Source organism: Stegodyphus dumicola, chromosome 6, assembly GCF_044657685.1.
Source record: "Stegodyphus dumicola isolate Sdum_Otavi_A_Nest chromosome 6, ASM4465768v1".
In the NCBI taxonomy this organism is placed as follows: domain Eukaryota; kingdom Metazoa; phylum Arthropoda; class Arachnida; order Araneae; family Eresidae; genus Stegodyphus; species Stegodyphus dumicola.
Window position 1 is genome coordinate 107457270 of NC_140773.1, and position 24005 is coordinate 107481274.

The 24005-nt window shown below is 31.2% G+C and overlaps 1 protein-coding gene across 2 annotated transcripts in view; it reads left to right on the plus strand.

Annotated features, from left to right (window-relative positions):
- The window catches only part of Prp6 (pre-mRNA processing factor 6), a 131801-nt gene that overhangs the window by 13897 nt on the left and 93899 nt on the right, over positions 1–24005 (plus strand). For both annotated transcript variants that reach the window (XM_085818787.1, XM_085818786.1), the window contains exons 3-5: positions 6756–6815; positions 7573–7672; positions 22825–22943. In XM_085818787.1, coding sequence (XP_085674913.1) covers positions 6756–6815; positions 7573–7672; positions 22825–22943 — 279 coding nt within the window. The remainder of the gene's footprint in view (positions 1–6755; positions 6816–7572; positions 7673–22824; positions 22944–24005) is intronic.

Consider the following 24005-nt stretch of genomic DNA (forward strand, 5'->3'; position numbering starts at 1 on the left):
AAAGTTATATTTGTGATTAACAGTTCCATGCAGAAATCCAGCATTTTCGAACTCACTTGTATTGTATCCTTTCCAGCAATCCGAATAAATGATGCTTCCTTCCTTGATATTTTCGCAAATTTTTTCCATGAGGGTAACGACGCTTCTGTTAGGTACAGTAACCAAAAAAGTCCCTTTCTTTTCTCGGCAAATTCCGACGAAAACCCATTGCTGTGCTAGTACATGCCCAGTGTTATTTTTTCTTTTTAAAAATAAACTTTCGTCTATTTCCACACACGTAGGGTTGCCGTAAGTAGGGTCGCCAAATTTGGCAATTTATGCGAATTTTGGCCTGGTTTTGTTAATACGCAAGTACCTTATTTTTATTTGAAGTGTTATTTAAATATATGTGATTGTTAATCATTAAAAAAATAATAATAATAAATTTTTAGCATCCTACAACTAAAATGACTTCATTTTTAGTTCCATAGAAATTTCGATTATATCTACTGAATGTGGTTTGAATACCAGTTTCATAGCAGAACTGTGTTCATCAAAATCTGAAAATATTTCAGTATATTCATCAATTAAAAAATCTGAAATCCCTACACTTTCATCGAATATTTTATTTTCCCTTTTTGGTAAAAATATATTTCAAGGTACCCCTTGGCGATTTTTTTTGCACCATTCCTGCTTACGTGCAATGCTCTCCCTAGTAAAATGGAATCCAAAGCATAATGCAATAAACATAATTAAAAAAAAATATATATATAATCTCGATAAATTGGATTTTAAATCAAACAGTGAAATAACATAAAAAAGAAAATACACATCTCATCTATGCACTACAAGAAAGAAATATCGACTTATCTTATTTAGAAATTTCTGTGTCTTCAGTCTGTGGCACACAAAATTCCTTAACAGCATCCCCAAACTTTCTAAAATTATCTGAACTAGAATCTGTATACTGCTGGTGTCGCATAAATTCACAAAAATAAGAGTCGAAAATATTCTCCATAGTGCCGAACTGTCGGTGGCATTTCTTTCAAAAATCCATTTTTATTACACTCCACACACCTTTGATAGTGATAATATAAGCTATGCTTTCTGGATCTTTAAATGTCACTGCGTAATTTACCGAGAGGTGAACGAAGCCATTTCAATCCTCATTTACACAGCAGTCAACTAATGGTTTTTTCCTCTTTTGTTCCAAATTGTACAGAAACTTCAGATTAATCTTATCACATACGACCATTTTACTGTGTAAAGCACAAAATAAACCATATACTTCCTAACCAACATCTAACACATAAATAAGCCCTTACAAATATTTTCCCATCAGTCAAATTCACTGCAATCACACTATCAATCACGTCATAATAGGTTTTCCATAACATTCAACTACTCAGGTTACCATAAATGAAACAATAACTTGGCAATAATCCAAGGGCACCCTAAAATATAAACTAACCCCCTTTTCTGCTTATTGGACATTTTTGCTAGCTCCAGGAAGTGTTCCGCAGATACAGATGGAGGACAAAATAATACGAACACGTGTGAAATAATGGAAAATCTTTATTAATAGGGGGTTGGACCACACTTTGACCAAAGTACAGATTGAATGTGATGGGGGATAGATGCATAAAGGTCATGGACAATATTTAAAGGAATATTAAGCCATTCCTCCTGGAAAGCGTTCTCTAATTCCGAAAGTCCTGATGGACTTGGAAATAGGGAACAAAGTTTGGACTCCAAATGTGCCCGTAAATGTTCAGTAATATTCAAGTCCAGAAACTGAGGAGAACAGGCGAGATGTTCAATTGCATCGTCATGCTCTTCGAGCCATTCTTAAATATACCTAGCAGTATGAATAGGGGCATTGTCGTCTTGAAAAAGCAGTCACTCCCAGGGAATACAATCTGGACAAAAGAAGAGGACATGATTCCCTAGAATGGATTGGATTGAATTATTTATTTATGGCAAAGCACACAAGGGCTATCTGCCTAAAGGGAGGGATGCCTTCGTGGAGGACTTTCTAAGGGAAACTGGCTCGTATACACATTACACATGGGGAAAACCACGAAAACGCCCATGCAGCCAGCCCGTTTGCGGGATTCAACCTCGGACCAAACTACCAGTGTTCAGTGTCTTTAAAGCTCGGCCGCTGGTGGTCCCCCCTAGAATGCTTAGATAGTGTTTTGATGTGATCCTTCTATGCAGAATAACAAGTGTCCCAAGACCGCACCAAGATATCGCACCCCATACCATAATGGCACCACCCCCATGCTTCATAGTCGGCAAAAGGCAGTCAGGATGAAAGGCTTCTTTGGGCATTCTCCAGACAGAAACGCGTCTGGTCGTCTGAAATAGGGTGAATGACGATTCATCTGACCATATTACCTGTTGCCACTGCTGTTGGAGGCAGCCTTTGTGATCTCTGCACCACTGCCGTCGCTTGAAAGCATTAGTTGTTGTCACCAAGGGTTTACGAATTGCCACTCTGCCATAAATGTTCGCAACATGAACAGTTTTTGTTGAAACGGGGTCCTGGAGATGACAGTTCACTTTGGATGTTATCTCTGATAACAATTGCTTATGCTTTCAGGCTATTATGCGCTTCAAGACCCGTCTGTCCCTATCAGCCAGCTTTGACTTTCGGCCACTGTTGTGCTTTGAAGATGTTGTCTTACCCTCTTTCGTGTACGCTGTCATAACGGCTGATACCATATGCCTTGCACACCCCACAAGGCTTGCTGTTTCCGTAACCGATGCTCCACTTAAATGTGCTCCAACTATCATTCCTCTTTGGAACTCTGACAGGTCTGACATTTCAATTTTTCACAGACTGTTCGATTGAAGCATGCAACGCAGGTGACTGCTGTTGAGAGACTGATATCTTCCTGTTCACGCTCACTAAGTGGCAGACTTCTGTTGCAGGTGTGAAATATGTCATACTTTTTCACGTGTGTTCACATTATTTTGTCGTCCATCTGTATATCTGAATGAGAGTCCAGTGTTTCGAAAAATGTTAATTTTTTTTAAACATTTATATCTTTTGCCGCATTTCATATACATGCTTCTTTTTACCTTGAAGACAAATATTTAATTTTTGTTTTGTTTTGTCATGATATGAGATAAAAATGCAATGTTTCTGCAAAATGCTGCATCTGATAGATTACATAGTTTTCCTTGCCATTGATAAAAGTTAAAAATTTTTTGTTTTAAAGTTAAAACTTTTATCAAAACCTGTCCTGTTGTTAGACAGCAGGATGCAAATTAGCTGGAAGTATTTAAAAGTAAGATAGAACGAAGTTCTTGATATTAAAGTGCGAGCTTCGCCTAGCTGGGAGAATTACTTTAGACCAAGATTACTCTTTAGCTAGTAGAATTTGCTCACACTTTTTAAATTCTCAGCCAAAGCTAATAGGAATTTGTTTTATGAATTGAAGCATTAAATACTTTAATTTTATCTTGATACTTTTATGCTAGCTTAAATGTTGCAAGCAGTGGAGATTGAATTATAAGCATGACCTGTATAACTGTTAGGTTTAAGTTTTAATAAAAAGGCTTGCTTAAATCTTCTGAGTTGCTTTTCCTCAGAGATGAGGATCAGTCACCTGACAGTCTCACATAGAATCAAGTTTAGTTAACCAAGCTACTGGTTTCCTTAAAATTTCAGAATATTAAACAATTCTGAAAGTACTTAATATTTATGTATGTAGGTAGAAAGTTGAGTGCTTGATGCTTTGTGGTTATTTTGTCTTTCAGCAAGAGAATTTTTCCTCTTATTACCAGAGCCTCCGTGAATCCTATGTAGAGCCTGATATTTGAAGAATTCGGATGTCGAAGTTCTCCGTATGAGAAAGATCTGAAGGGGAAAAAAAATTGTGGTGCTTTGCCACTGCTATAGTTGTCTAGACTGGTAGCAGTGTCGGAATCAAGTAGTGTCAAGCAGGGCACCATCTAGATGTTCTGTAAGGAAAATGTCATAATACCTTTAATTCAGAGCAGCTGCTGATGAAAATGAATACATACTTTAGTGTTGTCTAAACTACGTAAGTAGTGCCATCTGTTGAAGGCTAGAGAAAAGTCCTAAAATTGTATAGTTATCGAAGAATTTGGAGAGAGATATCAGACTTCACTTCACGAATCTTTGAAATTGAAATTCAGTAAATTGCATTTCATTTTCTAAGATTCTCACTATATCTAGTGTGTATTGATATTTTTGCAAGAGTGAACTAGCTTTAGAATATAATTTAAGTCTTTAAAATTTTGAGAGTCCTAAATCTTGAATGAGCTCGTAACTAAAATTTTGGTCGAATCTTTTTCATTATGTGCAGAAGAGAAGTCACCAGGAACTTAAACTTTGGGAGCAGGAAGGTCAAGATTTTAAAGTATTGTATCAAATATAGCTGTGTGGGGGGAATTTAAAATTTTTATGCCCATTGCTGGGGTAAAACGGGCATTTGGGTGAAGTAACAAAACAATAGGACTTACATTTGATGCAGGCAAGTACTTAGTATCTCTCGAGAGCATGCAGGTGTAGGATAAATGGTCCTAAGAGCACTAAAGACATTTTAGCTGATTATTGCATTAGGTTTGCTCGTGGACAAAGCATTAACATATGTAACAGATTTTTGGATTTATAAGGTATTTTCTTTCACCTTTCCTTATGCCTTTGTGGTGTAATTGGAAGCATATTTGACAGGTGTAGTGTTCGAGTCCCAGCGAGGGTGTAGAGTTCCTCCTTTTTATTCTATCAAAATAAGTATTGAGGAGGAACCTAGTGAACAGCTAAATAATCCCTTAAGTCGAAGGACAGAAACGTAAACTCAGGAAGGGTTAATTATCCTTTATTTGCACCAAATAAACATTAACAGATGCCCTTTTCTCAGGGCAAACAATAAAGCCTCCACTTGAGTTGAAACTCAAAATATAAGAAATAAGAACTTAACTAATGACTAACTAAAAAGATTTAGCCAACTAGTTAGCCCTTGATATTAACTTAGCCAGCAAAGCTATCAAAAGGCACGTAATATGGCCGAACATAGTGACAGTTAGAGAGACGTAGCCAAAAGGCAAACGTGCGCTATTTGGGAATCCTAACTCTCTGTCTTAAAGTCACATTTGCATTTTGATAGGAAAGTGGTATTAACTTAAAAAAACTGTAATAAAATTAGGATATACCTTACAAGGACATTACACATTTTCCACCTCTTCTGCATCCCTCCCCAAAAAAAGAAAGACACCTAATGACTCTACAGTTTCTTTTTCAGGTCTTCACTTTCTGATTTTTTTTCGAGAGGGATGGGAGGGATTTTTCATGGTAAATCTTGTTGCTTTTGTCACTATGAGAGTTCCACATTTTCGTTTGTGGTCTTTCTGGAAAATTGTTTCAACTTAATGACAGGTAACCCTTGTTATTAAGCTTATTTTTTATGGAATCTTGTATTTCATCTTCAAATAGTTCAATGATAATGACTTTTAACGGGAGTTAGCTCTTTTGTACGGACTGTGCAAAACTGGGTCTCTGTTTTGAGAAGATCATCCAGGGCCCTTTCTTTAGTGTCCCTATCATGAAAGGAGCCAAATTTCATTATGCTTTAAGCTGCCAGTAAAGTTTTTGTTGTTATTTTCATTGATAATTAATTTTAGTTCTTTCCACATGAATCTAAGTTGTGGTCAAATGGTGACTGGTAGGCTTAATTTCATTTCCACAGGTGTTGAGGTGGAAAGCGATTCCACCTTCAGGAAACTGAAGGAATTTCTGTGGGAATGCTACATGTAGTTTCACTCACTCAGAATTCGAGTGGGAATGTTCATCTAAGGTAGCCTTATTAGACTCAGTGCATACTGTTCTATCATTGCTTTTTCATGCGTGGTTCAGTAATAGAGTGATCCAATTAATCAGCTATTTGCTTGCAGAGGGAATATTTTCTGCTGGGGCTAGGTGCTTGATTTTTTTTTTTTCGACACCGTCTTTAATTTTCATTATAGGGCCCTTTTATTATAAGTAAAAGAGGGAAAAATTTTTGGAAATTGCATCAGATTATTCTCCTCATTTTATCTATGCCTTCGTATGAACTTTGCTAGTAAGAAGGCAAGTGACTTCTCTTCACACACTTCCCAGTTCTTATTCTAATAGTTTGCATTTCCATTATATATTTTCCATCGTGTACAATTTGATTACATAAAAATTACAACACTGATGATTTTATTGGTAAAATACTATTATACCTGGAAAGAACAAATTGCTTCTGCCTCATTTCTCAGTAAATCTACTAAATGCATCATGTGAAATGTAATAAAAATTAACAAAGTCAAACAAATGTTGCCCTGAGAATTTTCAATGGAAAAAGGAGCTCTCCATCCCCCCAAAAAAAGATTCAATGCCTATGTGCACTTGCTGTACCTAAGTTGGTGTAGGAATAAAAAAGACCACTCTCTTAGCCAAAGAACTTCCCTTCACCAAAGAACATTAACAAGAAAAGAAAAAGGGGAAAAATTAAAATCTCATCTTTCTAGAGGAATCCCAACAATTTCTAAACTTGTCAAACACTTGCAAGAATCAGAGTCAGGTATGGTATTTTTGGTAATGTATCAATAGATTCTGGCAAATAACATATATACTGATTTTTGTAATAACTGTTTGTTGTTCCAATTAAATTTGATCATTATTTTGTATTTCAACTTCCTTTTATATAAGAAATGACAAAGTATGCATTCTTTCATATTTTGATTAAGTTATAAAATGTTATATTTTTTTATTTTTTCAGCGCTACTGGCTTTACAACCCGTTCTGATATTGGTCCTGCTCGAGATGCTAGTGATGTTCCGTAAGTAGTTTCATTTCTCTGTTTGTTACAAAAATATTTATTTATTTATATTTTGCTGAACAAAAAGAAAGTTTTTCAATTCTAACTTACAAATAATATTATTTGTCGTAAATATTTGTTTGTAAATATCAAGTATATATAAATTAATGTTTATTATATATAACTTAGCAAATGTTTAGTCTATTATAACTTAGCAAATATTATTTTTGAAGGTATTTCATTTATTGATATGGTGGCCTGGACAGTTTATTTTTTTCTCCAAAGCACTGATAGCATTCTAAAATGATTAGTTAATATTTCAGTTAAAAGCTGAGGTCTTATATAATTTTGGTATGACTACAAATACACCTGTTATGAAAGGAGCTGAAGGTTTTAGCATATAGTTAATATTCTTTATTATTTGGAGAATATTTACTGATGATGCTTAAAAGTGATACTAGTAATTTTACAATCTGAGTTGACTTATCTCCAACAAATATTAAAAAAAAAAAAAAAAATTACTGTATTACCGTAAATGAGTATAAAAAATTTCTTCTTTTCTAACTAATTGCATGAGTTTCATTCTTGTACATGTATTGTTTAGATTGAGCTAAACATTTTTTTCCCCATTTGGTCATACAAAACCCACTGAAATCAACAATAGTACACAATAAAGGTCCTTTTTATTGTTTTTAGAACTGATATGTGATATATTTAGCTTAACAGCAGTGCCTGACATCAGAATTGATTTTTTTTAAAGTAAGACCTTTTTTCACAGAGATGATCGACATGCACCTCCAAATAAAAGAAAAAAAATGCAACAGAAAGATGAAGAGGATGACGATGATGAAGATTTAAATGACTCAAACTATGATGAGGTATTTTTTGGTTTATGTAAATTTATAATTTTTTTTTTTTTAATACAAAAATATTTTAGAAATCAAGTTTTAAAATAGTACATTTTATACGTTAACACTAAGAACAGAAAATGATAATTGAATAAACTGTGTTTTCCTTAATGACCTCACTGTTTTTTAGGGAAGTATATAATATTATCAGCATTTAAGTAGTCTGTATAAAAAATCTTCAAATCAGGGGGGAAAATAATGTTATTTTGTTTTATTAAAAAAAATATTACTAATATATCTGGCAACAGAAAAAAGTGTGCTTACATAATGCAAAGTGTGTAGTGCTTACGTAATGCAAAATGTATTGTTTTTTATTTTAAAGAATGGGTATTTTTCCCTTAAAGTAATTATTTTGTTTAGAATTTAAGACTTTTAAAAATAATTATGGAAAACTTCTTGTCTTTGTAATAAATTATGTAACTAAAATTTTGCAAATGAATTTTTTAAAATTATTATATTAAGTGGATTTATTAGCATTTGTATTAGATGGGTATTTTATAAAATTTAATTTCTGCTACTCTATTAACTAATGTGTAGCTAACCTTCACTGGCGAGTTTTTGTTAACAACAGTTACTTGAGTGAAATTTCATTAAACATTTTGAATAACTGCAAGGAAATAAAATCAAAAATCCTAAATTTTAAGCCACAGTTTGAAATTTTACAAATAAAAAACTGATAACTTGCAGACTGGTTTTTGGCAATTACAAGGTATTGTAATTTCAATATATACAAAATTTAATTAGAAATGATACTATTCTTATATGTGCTCTCAACTCGGCAAATGCAGTGATATATGTTGTGCAGATGCTTGGATGCTTGATATGATGTGCTTGGTTTTTGGCAGGATTGCGTGTTCTGCATGGTTTTGGGGGCGATGTTGGTTTCTATGGCAACCCTTATTACGTGGAACTGTAGTGGTTTCAGTTGCTAGTTCGTTCGTGTGGTATTTAAGTGATTTATGATGCAATGACAAAATTTTAGTCGCGTTTCTGGTACAACTATTGGTATTTTTCCACTTTGCCAGCACAAACAATGAAGTCGCCAAAAATGGTACAACTGATGCCAAATGGAATATCCTTGCTGGCAACCTTTTACGCCTCATTTTCAACATAAGTAACAGCCATTTTTTTATCAGATTGATTGTTTCTTTCAATACTGGCATACAAGTACATAGAATTTTTACCAGACAGTTCAATTTTATGCCCTAAGGCCATTCACAGTAATTAAGTTGGTTAGGATGCAGTCACACTGCTCACCCAAAGGTGAAAATTTAGAAAAAGTCAAGGGTTAAATTCATCAGTTCAAATGTGAATATTCTAGCGAAGTACAGCACTGCGGTTTTACATAATTTCTGAGTAATCTATTTGTACAAATTGAAATAATTCTTGCATTTAAACTTGTATTCCAAATTAAGATTTAACTTGAAATTAATGTAGATAATTACTGAGAGAGTTGGATTTTTGTAGCGTAATTTACGTGATATGAGATCACTTGGGATCACGTGATATGAAACGGCAAATTAGGATGTTGTACCATGAAAGCATAGTAAATTCTTAAATTAATCTCTTTTTACAAATTTATTACCTTTTTACAAAATTTTTAACAATATTAAAATGTTTATGCTTTCAAAATAAAAATTCTTTAGAACTAACATATGTTAACATTTTTTATGTGTATACTGTATGTTGTCGCCAATAAAGTGTGCTTGGCAGATTTGCGCCAGCGAAACGGAAAAGTACCCAACTATTTTTTCAGGGGGCTGGAAATTCTACAAGTATTTAGGAGAAGAAGGTTTTGAACATTTATTTGTGAAAGATAGTATCAATTTTGTGAATAGTGAGTCTGTATTGTCGTATAAATACGATAAAGATTACGTGGCGGCATTTTATAGCTACGTTGCCTAAAAATCGTTATAATTGGAAATGCGATTTCGTGTTTTATTTGGTGGTTTGTATATTTTTCCATTGTTGTTCTGAAACGGTAGAAGATGCTTTTAACAAATTTATGGTGAAATTGTTTTGGTGATGTTTGAAATTAGTATTCCTAATGTTCGAAGAAGCATTCATTCATCGTAAGTGCATTTTATTTTATTCTTGTTCTTGTTTTGTAGAATGTTATGTTCATTATTTTTTTTTTTTAGTATGAATTTCTGTCATTGGTTTTTTGAATTGTTTAAAATTTATTTTAGTTTATTTTGTTGATTAGTGCGCAATGCCTAAATTGTGCAATTTGTAGATGTTTTTTAAAGTTTAAACAGAATGCTATATACATAATATTCTTTGAAATTTATTGTTGTTATGTTAATTTATTTAAGCTAGTTATGTTTAATTCGTAGATTCCTTCAGTGCATAGATTGTTCAATTCTGTGATGTTTTTTAAGTTAAAACATATTGCTATGTACATGGATTCTTGTCAAATATTTTTGGTTAGAAACTTTACATTTTTGCTGTCTAAATTTTTTGTTTTTGTTTCTGTTTTTAGTTTAAATTGTGTGTTCATAACGTGGTTTTGCAAGTACGAAATTTGCGTTTTTGGAGACAATTTAGGCTTAAAGTTCGAAATGTAGACAAAGAAATTTAGATAGTAATATGGCACCGTGGAGTTTCTCACCAAAAGTATTTGATGAGAAATTTGTCACCAAGTGAGGGTGTATATAAGAGTAGTTCCTTAGAAACTTGCTAGGAAATTTCTTTCTTTTCCCTTTTTTTCTTTTTAAAATTTCTTGGGCTCTTAGTTGAATTTGCAAAACAAATCTAATTGCAACCTTATAACCAGGTACCTTTCTAGGTACCTTTCAACCTATAACCTTTCTAGCTTAACAGAGTAAGAGAAATAATCCAAGTAAGATAATTCAAGCATCATACAGCCGTAGTTCTACTGAAAGCCATGCATGCATATTTTTTCACTGAGGCAAATATGCACCCTTGCACATAGTTGAATTAACTATATTCGTACACTTTATTATTCATCAAACGAAATCATTTTACATCATAGTACTGTTATAATATTTTTAATTGGGATAGTATATGTTAAAAAAATAGATGCATGTGATTATTTACAGATTTTAAATGAAAAACATAAAAAAGAACCTTTTTCATAAATAGCAAATAACATAAAAAGAACATGAATAAAAATGTAATTAATGTAAAATAATTGCACTAATTTTGAATCATTGTTCTGGAATATATATATATATATATATAATGTAAGATAAAAAATACCTAAATCAGCTGTATAATTTAATTTAGTAATAACTTCTTAATTCTTCATTTTTAATTTGGGTATTTCCTCTCTGTAGTCTTAGTGTAGTAATAACTTTCCTGACTATGCCTTTCTAGATTAATCTATGCCACAGGGTTTGCGTAAAGCTGATGACACAGTTTATTTGAAATTTGAGCTCAAAATTTTGATAACTGAAACTTTTTTAACCTAAATCACAACCTTCCACTTGGTAAGTTTCCACATTGGATAAATGCTCACCTCTAGCTTCACCCTCTGTGCTGCTTAGATACAATTTAGCTGTGCTGTCTTCCTACTGCAAGAGTATTAAAAATGTAAATGTTCTGAAAGTAAGCACAATTAGAGTGCCAAGTGAACTGTGACCACAAATGTCAATTGAAATAAAAATGATAATTTAATCTGCTTTGACGCCCAAGTTTGCTGTTCATTACTGATTCAACCATTTAGCGTACTATGCAATCAGAGTTCTTCCTCTTCAGTATGCATCTACTACATTCTAAGCTAACAAATATCTACACCAAACAACATTTACTATGTTTTTTCCCCTCCCTTTTTTTAAACATACACACACACATGTATATATATTAAGATTTAAGTAAATAAGGTAATTATTAGTAATAAATTGTCTAATACTTACGCTAAAGCTGCAAAGTAATAAAATAATAATTTATTTTACAGTTTTTATTATTTTATATATATTTTATATTTTAACCAACAAACTAAGTGATTACTTAGTTTGTTAGTTGCACTTTTAATTATTCCATTTTAATCATTCAATTTTAAATATGCTGATGAGTAAATTCATTTCAATAGACTTCTAACTTAACTGCTTTATTTTCAAAGGAGATAACATATTCAGTAATCTACTAGAAATTAAATTATTATATATGTATATATATATATAGCCTTAATGAAGTAAAATCATATATAATTCTTTTTAAAGTTTGCTTGAATATGTAATTAAAGTTTTAAAGAAAGAATAGTGATGTTTGAAAGTTTTTCTTGTCCAATTAAAGATTGTATATGATTTTTATTATATAAAGTTTTTTAAAGCTTCTCTCACCAGCAATCAATGTAACTGGCAGCAATAAAATATTCTTATCGAATGAACAGTTAACCAAACTGCTAACATTAACATTGAGTTTACATTTTTAATGTTAACAGTTTAGTTTAACCATATTTAAAATTGGAATTTAAGTATGGGTAAACTAAACTGTAATCATGAATTAGATTTAAACATAAGATTTATATATGAAGCAACTTTATTATTCATAAATAACTGGTTTCGAATCTAAATGTATTTGATAATTTTTTTAAACTTTCAATATACAATCAATTGATGTCATATTGACAATTAATTTATATTATATGGGTATTTACGTATTACCGAGTAAAAAATTGTTTCTTTTAAATTGTCTAAATCTAATGAACAATTATTTTTTATTCACTGGGAAGTTAAAAAAAAATCAAAACATATCTCATTTAATTTTTCATATTTCCATTTTGCTTGTGAAATTTAAATAACTGTCAATTCTTTCACTGCTATAGTGAAAAAATATTTTTCTCAAAATTAGTTCTGTTATCAATTGTTTTTGGGCTATATGGTTTATTAACTATTCTTTTTTTTTTTTTTTTTCCGTTTTTCTTCAAGTTCTGGTCTTTTGTATTTCTCAAGAATGTTTTCAGAAAATTTTCTTTCATCTTCTGTAAGAAATAATTGTACTTCTACTGTGTTTGTTTGTTAAATTCATTATTGGAAAATGCATGAGAGCTGTTTAACTAAGGAAAGTGATACCCTCAGGGAGGACTTTCTAAGGGAAACAAGCTTTATTTATATTACACATGGAGAAATTACAGATACAGCTAGATAGTAAGTTTGTTTATTGGGGTTCAAATCTTATATTAAGATCATAGTTTATATACAGCTACAATTTTTGGTTGCCAGCCTTTATTTTGGAGTATTAAATTCAATGTAGATGATGTGTATGAAACTTTTTAATTAATTTGATTATTTTGCTTGTTATTTTCAGCAAACTGCAATGATTTACCATTTGATACCTGATACAAATTTGATGCATTAATATAAATGTTAAACAATAATAATATGCTGAAAATCATATAAAATATGATATATTGCTTTTTCTGTCACAATTTTAAATCAAAAATAATTAAATAAATTTTTGGTTTGGTTTACCAATTAAATAAAATGGATGAAAGCTATAAGGAGAAGAATGCCTCCACAAAGAACTCTTTGAGGGAAACTAGCTTATACTCAGGTTACACATGGAAAAACATGAAAGCACCCATGCAGCCATCTGTTCCCCGGGATTTGAGTATGATCAAACTAGCAGTGTTTAATGGGCTTATCCATACAGCCACTGGTTTACAAATTAGTCTTTGATGACAGTTGTACTATAAAAACTTTAGTTAATACTGAGCTATTTTATAGCATATTTTCTATTTTAATAAAAATATCAATAAAGGAAAACTTTTATATTTTATTGTAGTTACTTCAATAAAATGATGTTTGTTTACAACTGTTATAACTGGTATTAGGAATTTTTTATTATGGAGGGCTATTAGTGGTATTAGCGAATATAAATGTTTTTGGAATTGTAATGCAATATTGATGTTCTGCCCATTTTTCTTTGGCCTTTTCTAATAATAATGGCTGTAATAAATTGCATTGTTTATTCATTGGCAAACTGTAAGGCTACATTCAGTACTTGAGATCATCTTCCATAATATTCTCTGATAAGATTGTAACCATTCCAATATATATATATATATTGTAGTTGTTCAGTTGTTAATTCTTGTACAAGGATTTTAATGTAGTCAATGCTGCTTAAATTAACTTCCTGTTCTTCTTTAAGTCTATTATTCATCTATCTCAATAAGTGTTTCAAGATCTAATTTTGTATTGCACGATTTTAAAACCACCTGAAAATGAATTTGACCATATCAAGGGAAAGAATAAATCGTTTATATGCTAAAAAAAATTGGTACTTTTCCATTTTGCCGGCGCAAATCTCACCAAGCACACTTTATTGGCAATACAATATACACAAATAAAAAATGTTAACGAATGTTAGTCCGAAGAATTTTTTATTTTGAAGGCATAAACATTTTAATATCGGTTAAAATTTTGTAAAAAGCCAATCAATAAAGAAAATAAGTTTGTAAAAAGACGTTAATATAAGAATTTACTATGCTTTCATGGTTCAACATCCTGATTCGCCGGTTCGTATCACTTGACCCCAAGTGATCTCATCTCATGTAAACTACGTTACAAAAATCTGATTCTCTCAGTAATTATCTACATTAATTTCAAGTTAAATCTTAATTTGGTATATAAGTTTAAATGCAAGAATTATTTCAATTTGTACGAATAACTTACTAAAAAATTATGTAAAACCGCAGTGCTTTACTTCGCTAGTGCATTCTCATTAGAATTGATGAATTTAACCCTTGACTTTGCCTTTTCTATATTTTTGCCTTCAGGTGAGCGGTGTGATTGCATCCTAATTGACTTAATTACTGCGAATGGCCTTAGGGCATAAAACTGAACTGAGAAAAATTCTATGTAATTGTATTCTAGTATTGAAAGAAACAATCAATCTGATAACAAATGGCTGCGGCTTATTTTGAAAGTGAGGCGTAAAAGGTTATCAGCGAGGATATTCTGTTTGGCATCAATTGTACCATTACTGGCAACTTTATTGCTTGCACCAGAAAATTACAAAAAAATTTTGTATTCTCAGTTGAAATATAGATTGTTTTGAACTGAACCTTAGTCACGAATAATTGAAACCAGATTAACTGAGGTTATGATGTACTTTTAAGTACTAATAAATAGAATAAATGAAGTTTTGATGCTTTAAATATGACACTTTAAAATGATGTTGCTTGATGTGTTTCAAAGTTGAAAGTTTACAATCATAATTTCTTTTCTAAAATGTGTTTCTAATTAATTCTTCTTTTCGTAATTAATTTGGCACCTCTTCTCATTGGTAACCTTAGGTATGTGCCTTTCTTGTCACACATGCGTCCTGGCTGTAGTTCTACTAAATTTTCATCTAGATGTCTTGAGTAGTCTTTTGAATAATGTCACTGTGAATCATCTTGAACCCAATTCGTTTGCTTTTATATAATTTTGGAATTAGTAGAGAAATCACAAGGAAGTAAAAATTAAGGACTCAAATAAGATTACTTATTAATATAATGGAATCTTTATAAACCCTCTAACCCACTAGTTTAATGATTATGCAACACGTTTATGGTATACTAAAAAAGAAAAAGTTGACTTTTGACTTCACATACATTTTTTAGTTTTGGAAAATAATGATCTTGTAAGATTTTTAGGAAAATTTCTAAAACATAAAAGTAAAATATTTTCTTTTAATACATTACTTTTAATTTATACTTTATTTACAATATCAACATTGTATGCTTTATTGCGAATTTTTGATTGATCATTTTTATTTCAAGATTTTTAAATTTTGGTCTTTTTACATATATCAACAAATTAATTTTGTTATTTTAATTTTAAAGCTACAGAAAAGAGATTATGTTCTTTTCACATTGTAAATAAATTTCTGTGTTATATTAATTTAAATAAACGGTGTATGTCTTTTTGGGAACATTTTCTAGATTATATGTGCATGTTCAGATGTAATTTTTTGGTGATATATAATATAAATATGAAATTTTGCTGTCTTTTTATTTTTGAATCGATCAGAGTATTTAAATGAAATTTTGAATAGCGTAATCTTTAAAATAATATGTACTGATTCATAATACATATGACCAATTTAAAGTCATGTTATTCTCCATTAAGTAAATACTTTTTGTTTAAATTTCATTTTGCCCACCATCAGTATTATAAATTTTATGTGAGTATTTTGGCCAGTCAAAAAGAGTTTATTTTCTTGCATTCTGAAGCTCTTTCAGAATTTACACGTATCTATTTTGTTTTGCATTGTACCTCTACAGGAAATAGTCTGAATGAACAGCATTAAGGAAAGCTAGTAGTCACTTCCAATGAAGAAAGTACCCAATAGTTCTAGCATCAAGTCATTGTATAATATTCGTATACGTAATCATTCTATAGTGGTCTTAGATGTAAAGTCTAAGACAATTATAAGTAGGGAGTAGTGAAGTAGGGAGTCTGCATAGAACATGTAGCTCCTTCTTTTCATATCTTTAAGGGATCAGATAACCCCAAGCGATAAGGGTTTGACTTTGAAAATTCAAAATTCTCTATTTTATGGAGAATGTTCAAATGTTATGAATAAGTGGTGTTTTCTTGGTTCTAATTCCAAACTGACCTTCTTACTTTGTATATCCACTTTTTTTTCTTCCACATCCAACCCTAAAACAGATGCATTAAGAGTTGGCAGCATTTTTCATGTGTAATGAATTGTAAAGGAAGTCTTCTTTCTGGAATTTTGCATTCATAACCCTTGGGAGGTTAAATAGGCCATGAACTCGAATTTATTCATTTGCTTTTGTATTAATATTAGATTTTTTACAGATATTTTAAAGTAAACTCAATATAAAAATTTTCTGTAGAACTAAGATCATGGTTAAAAAAAGAGCTTTTGCCATTTAAAGATTTGTTTACATTTGTTTTAAAAGTTTGTTCACATATGCATTTCAATCAAATGCTTGTGACTTGAAAACGTTTTATTTCTGCTTTCGGTTCTAGATAGCATTGTCCTTTAATATTTATAATTTTATTTCTTATCAGGGAAGACAGCAGTTTATTAACTTTAAATTTTTGTCATGAAAATTTCTGAATCCTCACATTAAATTCTTTAATTGTGCATATAATGATTCTGATTTAATTCTATGAAAATTTATAATTATACATGATAAAAAAGTTAACTTATTAGCATATCTCTTTGTATATTTATTAGTTTTAAGAAAATAATGTTCTTAGAGGATTTTAGGGTAATTTAATTTTTCAACTGAGATTGCATGTAATATGATTTTAATGAATGCATGTAGGATTTCTCTGAACTTGTGGATTAGAATTTCAATAAATTTTATTTTATTGTATGAACATTATATATGTATAAAAGACCAGTTATTGTACTTCTGGACACAAAACAGACTAGAATATTAATTCAATTTATAATCATATAAAAATTTTGACATCTCACTTTTCATTGTCTCAGTAAAATTATGGGCTACAGCTGAAAACGTCATGGAGAAAACAATGCAAGGCGAAAACTTTGTTGTACAAAACATCATGGGAGAAAAGAAAACAGAGAAAATATCGCAGTTCTGAAATATCATGGTGCAAAATATCGTCGAAAATAAAATGGTTAAAAAACTTTGCAGTGTAAAAACATCGTCTTCGAAAATATCTTGGTAAAAATAAAGCACCTACAAATCATTGCATGATGCTTCACACACATGCGTTTTTCAGGTTTTAAAAGTTGTAAATGCATATTCGCATAAAACTTTGAATTGAAAGCACAAGAAATGTTAAAGACATTTTGCAAGCACAAGATATAATTTTCACCAAAACAATGTCAGATTAACAAACGTGAAGAAAGTAATCTGATAATAACTAAGTAATTTTTATAGAGGTAACCTTATGCAGTTATTTAGCTTCTTTTTTCTAAACATTTTTAGGCTGTATTTTCCACAAAAAAAATTGAGTAAAACTTTAATTTATTTGTCCATTAACTATGTAAATTTAAAATTAAGTGCTATAAATTGCATTAATTATCTACTCATTTTCAATTTTTAAATGCTTTCCTTCTTACTTTTTCAGCAAAAATTTGCTAGTTCATTCAAAAATACGGCACATAAAATTTATTTTATAAGAAGTGTTAAATTTAAGTTTTCAGAAATAATGTCTTGTTTTCTGAGAAAATGTGATTTCATTATTTTAAATTATGTAGTTTTAATTATATATTATTTGTCTAATTTGAAATTAAATCAGTTTAAAATGGTTAGTTTTTTTTTTTAATCCATAATATTGTATGTAGTACAGATTACAGTTTTATGGTTGATAACAAAGAAGGTATTTTATTTTTATTTTATTTTAAACCGTTTAATTAAAATATCTGGAATATAATGTAAAAGTGGCAAATGCACTATTGTAGATATTGAAGTAAATATACAAGATTTCACAATCATAAATCAGTTATAAAGATATTAAGCTGTAAAATATTATATTTTTTGTATGTTTTGACATTTTAATGTTATGTGACCCTTTACATCTGCAGCAATCCATATGAAGATAAGAATATTTGTTTATGCATTTGCCATGCAAGTTGCAGTCTAAAAGACTGAAGCCAAATTCTCAAGCCATTAAGAGATGTGAGGTGACATGTTCTAACAATGCAGAAGTAAAAACATCCACAGTAATGTCTTCACTTAGTATTGAAAGTTGTAATTCTGTGACTGTGCTTTTGGTACAGAATGGCTACATTATGCTTGCTACTTAAAATAACTCGGTTTTAGTGGTATCATCAACCAATGATTTTCAAACTCCTTTCTTATCATATGCAGCCATAATGAATCAGTTTAGATACTACAGAAAAACTAAGGAGAGTGTCTTAATCCAGTTTGCTAAACGTATCGAACAGAGGGAGAGTTTCTAATTCAGTTTGCTAACTTTAGTTTCCTCTTTTAAGTTTACCTAACAGAGCGAGTACATAAAATGCTGTGAAACTGTCAACTGGAGAGAGCTTTTCATATTCATTACAGTACAAAGTCCGTAATCCGGACTCGTCGAGACTTCTCTGATTCCGGATTAGGGTTTTTTCCAGATTATAGATCATCAATTTAAATCTGGTGAGATGGCATGCATAAATTATACAATTAAAAATATGAAACATAATTTATGAAATAAAGAGCAATTATGATATAAAGGGTATCAAATTAAAAAAAAAATACCGTAATTTCGCAAGTATAGTCCGCACCATCGTATAGTCTGCAGACACGATTTTATATAAAAAAATTTCAAAAATCGTCAGATAGTCTGCACCATCGGATAGTCCGCGGACTATACGTCCGAAATTACATTTTTTTAATATGGCGATATTAATGTATTTTAGAAACAAAGAACTAAGTATAAATAGAAAAAAAGTACTTGCTTACTAATATACCTTTGGAAATAAAATGCTGAATACAAATAAAAACAGTGCTTACTAATTAATAATATATTAATTAATCACACATTCTACTAAATTCAGGAAAACCTTCAAAGTCCAATTCATCGGTATCAGAATCAAACAGTTCTAATATATTTTCGGGAAGAGTGTCCGAAAGTTCATTTTCAGCATAACTATCTTCACTGTCAGTAATTTCCTCGCTTTCACTAACAATCCTGGCTTTTATAATTCCCGAACGGATGGTTGACACTTTAACACTTTTCCAGGATTTATCGACCCATTCGGCAACTTCACTGCATGAAGCGCGTCTCATATTTCCTCCTTTTGGGAAAGTATGTAAACCTTCCGACATTCAGATCTCCCAGCAAATACGTAAGTGGGACTTGAAACTTTTGTTCACGCTAATATCCAGAGGTTGCAGGATTTTTTTTAAACCTCCTGGAATAATGTTAAGTTCAGCACCGATGTTTTTTTTTTAGCTTCCGCCTTTACACTATCTTTTATATGTGCCCTCATGGAATCCATAATTAGTACTCCTTTGGAATTAAAAAAGGCACCTTCTCTCTTCCAAACTTCTTGAAACCAATCGAGCATAATGTCCTCGTTGCACCAACCCTTTTCATTGCACCGTATTACGACGCTTCGAGGAAAATTTTCCTTGGGAATTGTTTTTCTCTTAAAGATTAAGAGCGGCTTCAACTTTGTGCCGTCAGCACAGCAGGCGAGCATCACTATGAATTGGGTCTTTTCTTGACCAGTTGTTGTTATTGATATTGTTTTCACTCCACAAGTATCGACGGTGCGATTCGGTGGGCAATCAAATGTTAATGGAACTTCGTTCATATTTATAATATTTTTTAGGGAATATTTCCCTTCTGCAATAACTTTCCTTGTAAACTGAAGGAAAGAAGCTTTTTTTCATCTACGTCGTCTGGAATAGCCTAACACATTGTCGTTCTGCTGTGAACTCTCTAGTTTTTACGACACATGAAGCGGTAAACCCAATTTATCCCTCCCTTCAAATCCGTTATCTGCATCTCTTCTGCCATGGACTTCGCTCGGAGACGGATTTTAACTGTTGAAATGGAGCGTCCGGCATTTTTTTGGTCGAGAACCCATCTTAGTAAATTTTCCTCTAAAGCTGTCCATTTTACTTTTCCGTGCCGATTGGGTCACTTTCTTCCCATGCTTTTTAACATATCCTTTAGTTTGCGCCAATTTCTCACCGCTTTCTTGTCCACTTCAAAATAACGGCCCGCTTCTCTATTTCCATCTTTTTCAGCTTTCTCAACTACCTTAAGTTTAAACTCGGCAGTAAAACTCCGGCGATGTTTCATCAATGTCATCGAAGATGAAAGACAAAATACTGTGCAACGTGATAAGTGGTAATGAAATGTGACCTTTGACCCCACTCACTCGGTGTTGCCAAACCACGCTGTAAGTAAACAAATCACGGGTTTTTTTTTTCGTACTCCAGGTACTTGCTACTAAGGCTCCTAAAAATCAAGCTGACGCATCAACTACTTTTCCCCCTCCCTGCAGTTGCGCTAAAGCAGTGCGAAGGATACTGGGATACAAGACTCTGGTTGCGCTGAGTGCTCATATCCGGCATCACTTGATGCGCCAGCCTGGATTTTAGGAGATCTACTTGGTACTACTCATTTGTTCTGCACTATGCTCTATGGTTTACTATCGATATGATACATACGAATGTTTTCTAATCTCGCGCTTCGATTTTAACCGTGAACAACCAGCGTATTATCCGCACTGGTGGATAGTCCGCAGCTTCAAAAATTCGCATTTTAAACACAGATAGTCTGCGGACTATACGCGCGAAATTACGGTACCTTAATATTTATTTGTTTACTTTATTAAATGTTTCTTTCAATGTGAGTTGTTTAAGTTGCTTCGTTTTTTGTGCTAATACTTTCTCTTTAATTCTATAAACAGACATAACTTCTTGTTCAGTTACAAAGTTCCACCTATCGGAAGCAGTATTTTCTGGATCTAGAACCATACTACAGATTTTGTTGTCCGTTAATTGATTGATGATTGGGGCATTGTTGTTGCAATGGAAAACTTCTGTTATATCATCTTCATTTATTACCGCTTCTCCACATTTATTTACAAAATCCAATGACTGGAAAATTTCACTTTTGGTTTGCGATGTCTGAAAACCTTAATTCATGGCTATCATCTTCATCGTCCTCACAATGAAATATGGCAGCTGGCCATAAATTATGCCAAGCATTTTTTAATGTATCTGGAGACACATCCTCCCAATGCGCAAGCGCATGCGTAAAGCATACAAAAAAAAAAAAAAAAAATTGTGGCTTTGAGGTCCAGATTGTAGATCATTCTGGATAATGGACGTCCAGATTACAGACTTTGTACTGTACTAACAAAAATTCTACATTTGGGCAATGGAAACAGTTAACTATACTCAGCTTTAACAGGACACTGGCAGACTCATGAATGCTTGAATGCAAATAATACTAGATTATTAATTGAAAATGTTGATATTATTTATAATGTTTTTAATAATTACTGAGCTTTTTTTATATTATTGATAAATATTAATTCAATCTTGCAATTTTTCATGATCTAGAACATATCAGTTCCACTCAAGCAGCTAAACACCCAGGTGCCGCAAGCTTTTGGCTCATAAAAAAAGATGACAAATTGCTTTTTTCAAATCTGTGTATTGTCACATTTGTGTAGGTTCTGTATATTGTATTTTTCTTCTTTTGTAATGTCAATTGTAGCAGACAGTGCTGCAATAGATAAAATCAAAATTTATGCTTGCAATGCATTTGATATGCAAATAAAAATATTTCTTGCACTTTTCATTGGCTGTTACTATTAGTGACCATTTTCATTCCTGATCTTTGTATGTACTGATGTATCTTCATTGAAGATAATGTCAGTTGCTTTTTTGAGATAAGGGCTTTTGTACAGAGTTTAATCGATATTCTTCTTTGACTGTGCTTTCAGCTTTTACTTTTTTAGCATTCATTTTATTTTTGATTTTCAAATTGTAAGTGATATCTTAATCTCTTGGTGAAATTTTTATAATCAAGCATTGGGGGAGAGGGGGAATTTCTTTCTCAATTTTGACAAGTTTTATCAAAAGTAAAGTTAAAAAATTCTTGTTTGAGAATTTGAAAAACCTCTTCTTGTACTTCATTCAGTGTTTAATTCTCCATTCACTTTGTGAAAGTATTAAATGGCTAATTTGAAAACTGATATTTCTACAGTAAGAGTCGTATATAATGTGCCTCAGATTTTCTCAGTATTTTGAAAGCATTGTCCTTCGAATTTGGTCATATGCATTATGAATGAACCTTTACAAAAAAAAAAAAAAAAAAAAAAGTACTGGGTGTTATCTTTTTTTCCCTTTCAAATTTTGTGTGTAAAGAAAATAGCCTTTTCATTTAAAGTAATTTAAAACATAATCTCTGGAATTAAATATACTAATTTTACTTTTTAATTTGTTAAATATGTTTAAAAACTTTAAATATACTTGTATTATATATGCTGTAAATATTTTACACTTTATTCCATTACAAAGAGCCTTTCAATAATAGTGTACTTAATGCTAAATAATTAAAAAAATACCTTGTAGTAAGTAATTTAGGGTATTTTAATATAAATCATATTAAAATTGATTCTGTATTAGACTTATCATAAATTTCTATTATTTGAAACTTTTTTTTTTTCTTTTACTTAATTTATTCTGTCATAATTAGTTTGCTGGGTATGGTGGTAGTTTGTTTAGCAAAGATCCATATGATAAAGATGATGAAGAAGCTGATGCTATATATGAAGCTATTGACAAACGAATGGATCAAAAAAGAAAAGAATACAGGTATGACTTATTAAAAGCAATACCATGCAGAATGCTTATATGTGTGGGTTAATATTTAGATCCTGATTTATTAGTGCTAATATGGGCTATTTTAAATTTAACTGAAAGGGAATAAAAAATTTTAATATTTTTGCACCTGTCAAATTTAATGTTACTAGAATAATTCCAATGAAAGGGGAAAAAATATATTAGTTTAGTCTTTTTGCATTATTTCTTTCTTAAAAACGGAATGTAAAACTTATAATAATAATAATATTTTTTTCCATACAAGTGTATATATATATATACATAAGGGAGCATCAAAAAGTTTCAATACTAAAGCTACGTTCACACTGGTCCATTGGGGCATGAAGTGTCAAAGCGTAATAAAACACTTTCCGCCTATGTCAGTTCACACTAGCATGGCAACTTTCGCTTTAAAAGTTGTCATATGCTCGCACTAGATGGTGCTTCATATCGGAAACTTTTGGAAAAATGTGAAATTTTTGTGGGGTATTTTGACTTTTTACGATTACATTTTTGAATTAAAATGGATTTAATTTCTGCTTGATTAAAACTTATTTTACTTCTTGCTTTGTGTAAGAGAAGCAGAAGGCAGTGGTTTACATTAATATGTGAGAGATGATTGCAGTAAGGAGATGCAAGTAATTTAATTGAAGAAATGCACTTGAACAAAATGAAATTTCTTTTAATTACTTTCTCATGACACCTCATCAATTCGATGAATTTCTAGTGCTCATTGAACTATTTATTCAAAAGCAGAACACTAATTTTTGTCAGAATATCCCAGAAAAGAATCGTTTGCACTATAGGAATAGGATATTCCAGAAAAGTATCATTGTATATATCAAACACTGTATATATCTAATTTAATTTATTTATGAATTTTTTTGAATGATATTTAAAAAAATCTTAATTGCATGATTCTATTTTGGAGAGTAAATTTTTCATGTGGTAGAATACCATAAATGTTTTCTTATGATGTATGAACTTCCCTTAAATGCTTCCTTAAAAAAACTTCCCTTAATCGGTTTAAATAATGCAATAAAAGTATATATTTCA